General features: G+C 34.6%; 1 protein-coding gene across 1 annotated transcript; it reads left to right on the top strand.

Annotated features, from left to right (window-relative positions):
* Window positions 1–4,112: 4,112 nt before the first annotated feature.
* Window positions 4,113–7,672, top strand: LOC127438799 (ADP-ribosylation factor-like protein 4C). Its single transcript, XM_051694651.1, has one exon. The coding sequence runs from the start codon at window positions 4,753–4,755 to the stop codon at window positions 5,329–5,331; it is 579 nt and encodes a 192-aa protein (XP_051550611.1). The 5' UTR covers window positions 4,113–4,752; the 3' UTR covers window positions 5,332–7,672.
* Window positions 7,673–7,880: the final 208 nt, after the last annotated feature.

Below are 7,880 nucleotides of genomic sequence, written 5' to 3'. Positions count from 1 at the left end.
GAGTGGTGCCAAAAATGAGTTGTATTTTTAGTTGTAAATGATGCAATGTGGTCAACAGGAATTCATATTTTGATTAACTCTACCCCCTAACCTGAAACCCCAACCTTTAGTCTAACCATCAGTGAAGTAAAACTATCATTTTATGTGAAGACGGCATTTTCAACATGAAGACGGCATTTTCAAATGTATCCACATGGGAGAGCATTTTCTCAGTGTGGACGGATGAACAAAACGTAGAGAAAAAGATGCATTTTCAAACAAAAACATATTAGTGTGGACGTGGCCTAAATGGGGTTGATTTCAGGCTACTTTCTGAAGCAACATGTCAATTTCTCGTGTGGTCGCGTTGATGAAATAGGTCCCTGCCTTCATTTAATATTTCACTCTGCAATACGTCGCATTACAGATGTGAAATAATTTTACGAGTTACGTTTCATGTTGAATTTAATTCGAAACTTTTAAAATGTATGTTTAGAGGCACTAATTTCAGAAAAAAATTTATATATGAGATTAATCACAATACTACGAAAACCATCATTAGAGTTATCACATTTTGTTTTTGTTTTGAATCTATTGACAGAGCTAATACAAAGATTTAATTGACGTTTGGCCAAAACACGTCTAGTACTTTATAGTAGTTATGTTTTAGATTTAAAGGTGAGATCTCAAGTTAAATCCAGTTGGCATCGGCAGCAATGAGAGCACCGTGGCACATGCTTGTGTGTGTGTGTAATGTCCTTATCTCCAGGTGTCTCTCCCCCGCTGTTGACTGTCAGAGCAGCTGTCCAAGTGGACAGGAAGGACTAAAAGGGCAAAGACCCATTTGAGTTCATTTATAAAAAGTTGCAGCCTCAGTCAGTGTAAGTCCCTGCGTCCTCTGTCTCAACATCTTCATGAATCATTACTTGACACTGCTATCCTAACAATAACAACCAGTAAACTGCTGCAGCACACCTTGCTTTACAATAAAATACTGAACAATATCTGTCTGTACACTAAAGCTTCATTTCGCTTTAGGGGGTTGTTAAAACCCCCAACCCTAAATATGAGCAATAGTGATATTAGCATTAGCAGGAACCACTGTTTTTGGTGCATGTGGTGTGTACATGAAGGCCTGCTTCTCTTTGAAGCCCATTTGAATGTGAAAGGGGCTTTGAACTTGAATTGTTCGCTACAATAAACCATTTGCGCTCCTCTGTAAGACCCACACGCTCTGAGCCCTTTCCTTCCTGTTGGGAGACTGTCAGAATGGCAGGAACTCTCAATTTTGTTTTCTTCTCTAAATCCATGCCTCCTTTCCGTATTGACGTCCTTACAAACACACATGTTCTTTCTCCAAGGACTGCTTCCGTTCCAGTCTGCTAACAGTCTCTAGAAAGCTGTAAGAAACATGTAAACAAGATTTAAATATGTGCATCAGTTTTCAACAGCTGTTCATGATCCTTGTGGTAGTAGGCTAATTGATTAAAAAAAGGATGAAACAAAACAAAATGAAGATAGAAACTGTGTTGTTCACTGATCTGACTGTTATCTTCAAGCACCAATATCGCGTTTATATGAATAGTTTTTTGTAGATAAAATATGGTGAAAGTGATTGAAAAGACTACACAAAACAGACAATGTGAGAATTGACGTTCATTGACGTAATATGAGGTTTCTATTTTGTTAACTTGCGCCGCATTGACATCTACTGGAAGAAAGATGAAATTACACTTTCTACAGTCAAGATTTAAGAACCTTGTGTAAAACATTTCTAATGGCAATTAAATAATCATAATAATCATTTTAAAATTACTATTGATGTGCATTTTGTATTTTGCATAAATATGGTTAAAAATATTGTATTGCTGAAAATACATATTAAAAATAAAAATGATGCCTAGAAAATGCCAAAAAAAAATTATAAAATGTTTATATATTTTTTACGTTTGTGTTTTTTTGTATGTCTTTTATTTGTAAATAAATTTTAAGTACTTTATCATCTTTTAATCGTCAGGTGTGTTAATCCAGGTTTAAGTTGCAATGAAATCTAAGTGCTATTATAGTTATTGATAACAGTTTTTCAATGAGCAGTAATACATTTGACACAAGATGTCAGCAGAGTCACAAAACAGAAACGTCAAGGCTCGTGCTCTGCCAATGTTGCTAATGAGTAATCCTTCATTTGTTACTTTACAATCTGTTCAGCCTTCCCGGGGAAGAACAGCTCACCAGAGAAACAGCTGTGATTTATTCACGTTTTTTGCTATTTATACAATAACAATTATAGAATGTATTACAATAAAGACTTGCATGTTACATTGTTCTGTTTTGAGTTAAGGTTTAAAAACAAACATATAAATGTGTGTTAGGCCGTGTTGTTCTGAAGATCCATACCGTTTAAACTGCTACATTATAAGACACAGCAAAAAAAAAAAAAAAAAACAACAAAAAAAAATATATATATATATATATATATATATATATATATATATATATATATATATATATAAATGAGACAATTGATGCCACTGTTTTACTGTATATTTTAAAGAGGACTTTTTTGTGATACCAAATGATTAGGACTATATAGTAATATATAATATTTATACTTACAAATACAAATATATAATATATATTATATTTTACTAATACTTTTTTATGTTCTTAGACATCAAACACTATGATTATTTAATTAAAATCTAATTTATTGTTTATAAATTCCCACACTGATAGATGTTCATGATGTAATATAATATAATATAAACAATATTTAAATGATTTAATATTTTACAAAAATATACATTATAGATTATTTCTATACAGTTGATATATTTGTAAATCTATTATTTTATTTTATTTTAATAACAAGTAGATCTTTATTAATATAAATAATCAACCCATGCTTTTTGTAACATGTTTTCTATGCACCAAACAATCCAATGATATAAAGTATTTTATCAAATAAAATCCACAGACTATTTATAGATTAATTTATAATTTAACATAAAACAGAATAAACTATATTTTATTACAAATATTCTTGTATGTCTTGTTGGCAACAATATGTGATTGTGTAATTAAAATTTAATAGGCTATTAAGTCCACACTGATAGATGTTCATGGTTTGGTATAATATTACATTACATTATTAGTCCATAAACATCTATTAGTGTGGACATACTGTATATCATATCATATAACACTTAATAACAAAAACATTAATTTTAAATATTGTAAAATGACTTAAACATTTTCTAATATAATCTACACATCTAATATATATTTTCTAATAAACTTGATAATAATAATAATAATTTTACTAAAAAGTTTATACAAATTGTTTTTATAGTAAATTGACTCCCTATAGGCAAACTCAGCAAGTTGCTTAGGGCCCCCGATCTGCCAGGGGGCCCCCATACTGTGCATTCCCCACCATCCCCACTGGAATCTACGCCCTTGCGTTCACACCAGACATCCTAAAAATATGGCTGAGCTGAAGCAATTCTGTAAGGAGGAATGGTCCAAAATTCCTTCTGAATGTTGTTCAGGTCTAATCCGCAACTACCGGAAATGCTTGCTTGAGGTTATTGCTGCCAAAGGATGATCGACCAGTCATTAAATCCAAGGGTTCACTTTTTGCACAGCACTGTGACTGTTTAATGGGATGTGTTCAATAAAGTAAGATTGAAATATTTTAATTGTTTGTGTTTTGTTAGCTTAAGCACATTGTGTTTGTATATAGCTTACTTTTGACTGATGAAGATGAGATCACCTTTTCTGATCAATTCATTCAGAAAACCAGGTTATTTCAAAGGGTCCACATACTTTTTTCTTGCCACTGTATTTATAGTCCATCATGTCCACATTAATAGATTTTTATGGTCTAGGCTAATGTATAATATAATATAATATAATACATTTTGAATATACAGTATATAAACAAATAAAACAAGCCTTGTTATTCTAGGTATCATGATGCACACGGCCTGAGCTTGCAAATCGCCTTGTGGTGTGACTTTCTGAACTGGTGTCTCCATGTTTCTCCTCTCCAGTGTGGGAGGAGTTCAGTTAGATTTGTATTCTTCACACACGCACACACACACACACACACACACACACACACACTTGCGTTTGTTTCAGTGCAGGCGCTGCTGCTGTTCTGGCACTGCGCGGGGAAACCTCCGTATCAGCATCGGCTTGTTTTTATCGCTTCTGAGGAAACGCCTTGCTTCCTGACCTTACTGCCTCAGATTCCCGCGGTGTGAGTGAGAAATCTGAGTGGGATATTCATAAATACATGGTGCTGGAGCGATAAACGGAGGTCTGCGGTCTGCAGCACAACCCATCTTCTGAAAATACGATCACAGAAGCGAGGAAAACCCAACGCCCTTTACAGACCGACTTTGTATACCTGTCTCGAAAGATGTGCAATGGAGATAAAAGATGCTTTTATGTGTTCACATGCTTTTTTATTTCTTTTTCTTTTTTTTTAGGATAAGCAAAGCTCCCTTGTTTCACTGACACATTAAGGTGCGTCTTCTATGTGTGGTGAGGCCGATTGCATGTTTTATGGAACACCTAATGGGATCATGACCTGATCTTATTCTTCATTTTCAAAGTCAGCCCAACTGGAAGCTAAATAACGAATGCAACTGGAGAAATTACTGCATGAAACCATCAAGCTGGTCCTCAAATGCATGGAAAGCCTTTGCCTTTCCAGATAGGCGAGGTTGCTATGTGATTTATTGATTGTCATATATTAGTCATAAGATGGGGAACGGTTTCTCCAACATTGCCGCATTCCAGTCCTTGCACATTGTGATGCTTGGGTTGGATTCGGCTGGGAAAACCACGGTGCTCTACCGCTTAAAGTTTAATGAATTTGTCAACACCGTTCCCACCATTGGCTTCAACACTGAGAAGATCAAACTCAGCAATGGCACCGCCAAAGGGATCAGCTGTCATTTCTGGGACGTTGGTGGCCAGGAGAAGTTGAGACCTTTGTGGAAGTCCTACAGCCGGTGCACGGATGGTATTATTTACGTGGTGGACTCCGTAGATGTCGACAGACTTGAGGAAGCCAAAACGGAACTGCATAAAGTCACCAAATTCGCAGAGAACCAAGGAACTCCTCTACTGGTGATCGCCAATAAGCAGGACCTTCCCAAATCCCTCACGGTTAATGAGATAGAGAAGCACTTGGCACTCCATGAACTCAGTCCATCCACAACCTACCACGTCCAACCGGCCTGTGCTATCATAGGCGAGGGACTCCCTGAGGGAATGGACAAACTATATGAGATGATTGTCAAAAGAAGGAAATCACTGAAGCAGAAGAAGAAACGATAGATAGTTGTGGACACATGTAGAGAGTACAATTTGAATTTGGATTGTTGACTCTCGAAATTTAAGCATTGCCATAAAAGATATGACAGGTGTTGCCTTGGTGTGCAAGAACTGCTAACACTTTAGGATAAATTTTATCATTGATTTTAACAAATATATCGCACAAAAGATCATTAGTTGATGTACATTCATTTTAGAAATTTCATGAAACTTTGATTCAGATGTTTGATAAGTATTTAGACAGAATCTGAATGAGCATGAACTACTGGTTTGTTTAAAAGTGATGCGTGTAATTTTTCCGACGTTAAAATACTTTTTTTTCCAAAAAACCCTAGTTCAATGTGCAGAGACAACTTTAAGGAAACTATTCTTAGGTTGATTTCTCTGAAAAATGTAAACATTTACACGTTTACAAGCACTTTAAAAGTTTGATTTCAGTCGGACTAAAACAATATATATATATTTTTTAAATGTCATGCAAATGCCTGTCCTACTGTGTTCATGTCCTACTGAAATCGTATGATTTTTTTGTAATTTTGTGGATGTTAAAATACTTTCTCATATCACAGTTTAATAAGCAGATACAGCTATAGGTAAGCTATTCATACGTTGATTTCCACAAAAAGTGTAAACACGCAGTATGTTACATGCACTCGTACCAGTCCAATTTTTGCATAATTTCTGGATGTTAAATGCTTTCTTTTACCCCATTTTAATAAGCAGAGACAACTATGTAAATTTTTCGTAGGTTGATTTCCGTGAAAAATGTGAACATGCAGTACGTTTACATGCACTTAAAAAGTTCACTTTCAGTCAGACTAAGACAATAATTTCATGTAAACGGTTTAGTCCAACTGAACTCGCACCATTCCGATTTTTGCGTAATGTTGTGAATGTTTAAATACTTCTATTTCAGTTTAATGTGCAGTATATATACAGCATATATAAGTACATTGATTTATAAGTACATTTTATGTAGGTTGATTTCTCTGAAAATTGAAAACATTCACACATTTACTTAAAAGTTTGATTTCAGTTGGACTAAAACAGTAATTTGTCTTTTAAAAATGTAAACGTTTTAGTCTGACTGAAATTGTACCAGTCGAAGTCATGTATACACATTGATCAGACCGCAATTAGCCTTGGTGTGTGCGCGTGCGCATGCTTTAAAATACGTGCGACATGTACTAAACCCGGCGTATCTGTCATTCTTCATTCAAATATTCTATTACACATTGTGTCATGCATACTTGGAAAGACATAAAGATTATAGCTTGACTACGCAAAAAACAACTGTATCTCGATTTTAAATGTGCATGTGAACGTACTGACTATGGCTCTGTGGCTCTAGCAAAATATTGCTCTGTTTGTTTGAGCATTCAGACAAGCCCAACACTTAAACATTGGCTCAACCATTGGAGGGAGTTTGGGGCATGAGTTGCCTGTTTGTTCGACCAATGGAAGATGGATGGCATGTTCGGGAAATCTGTTTGATGGCACTAGTGGCACAGAAATTACACACTTCAGCTTTAGGCATTATATGTTTGTTAATGACTTGATGGTGAAAGTTATTATAAAGTGTTAACCAAGATTAAAAAGGAAATTAGAAGTGTTAATAACACTCATATATAAAATGAAACAAAAACAAATGGAAAAAAAGCCTAAATAAACATAGAGATAGAAAACATAGAACTAGCCAATAAGTTAAAATGTATTAAAATAAGAGAAAAAAATGGGCCGGACCCATATTGCTGCTTGATATTAACCCTATAAATATTGCTTCAAATTTAATCGCTAGCCTGTGATAGCTTTAATGATACCCTATATGAAAAATACTTTTGTTACGAATTCATTCCTTAAATAAACTTAATGCAATGTTGACGATTACGCCCACATGCACCTATACGTAAAATTAAACAACGTGTTTTAAAATTAAACAATGTTTTGGCTGCCATGATATTGTTAGTTCCTGTTGTTTTTGCTGCATATATAGCAGCGCATTGAACCATGCCTACAGTTCCTGCTGCACCAGAATGGTTTCTACACATTTTGTTTTATTTTTATTTTTGTCTTCCTGGCTTTCTTTTTAAAAGTTGGTTGAGGTGCCCTACGCAGGCCTGGAACGTGACAGGATGCATTTGTTTTGCTGAAATGCTACATTCTACTTAACAATCAGAGGTTGTGTATTATGAAACCATGTAATGAAATGAAGACTGTTTATGCACATGATGCCAAAAATATTCTAAATAAATTATGCTGAAATATTACTGTAATTCTTTTGCTTTTTGTTGGGAAACATTTATAAATAAAAAATAAAATAAATAAATAATAATAATAATAATAATTTGTTTGATTGATTGAAACAAACCTTAAAGCTGTGTGTAAGTTTTACAGCTTAATATGCAGGAACAACTATAAGTAAACCATTTGTAGGTCGATTTCCCAAAAACTATTCTTCTGTTCAACAGAGCAACATTGGCTTAACCAATGGTGTGAGATTGGGGTGGGGCTATCTGTTTTCTGACCAATGGCAGATAGGGGGAATGTTTGTG

This window comes from Myxocyprinus asiaticus, chromosome 50 (genome assembly GCF_019703515.2).
Source record: "Myxocyprinus asiaticus isolate MX2 ecotype Aquarium Trade chromosome 50, UBuf_Myxa_2, whole genome shotgun sequence".
Lineage (NCBI taxonomy): Eukaryota > Metazoa > Chordata > Actinopteri > Cypriniformes > Catostomidae > Myxocyprinus > Myxocyprinus asiaticus.
This window is presented reverse-complemented; position numbering and strand designations above follow the sequence as displayed.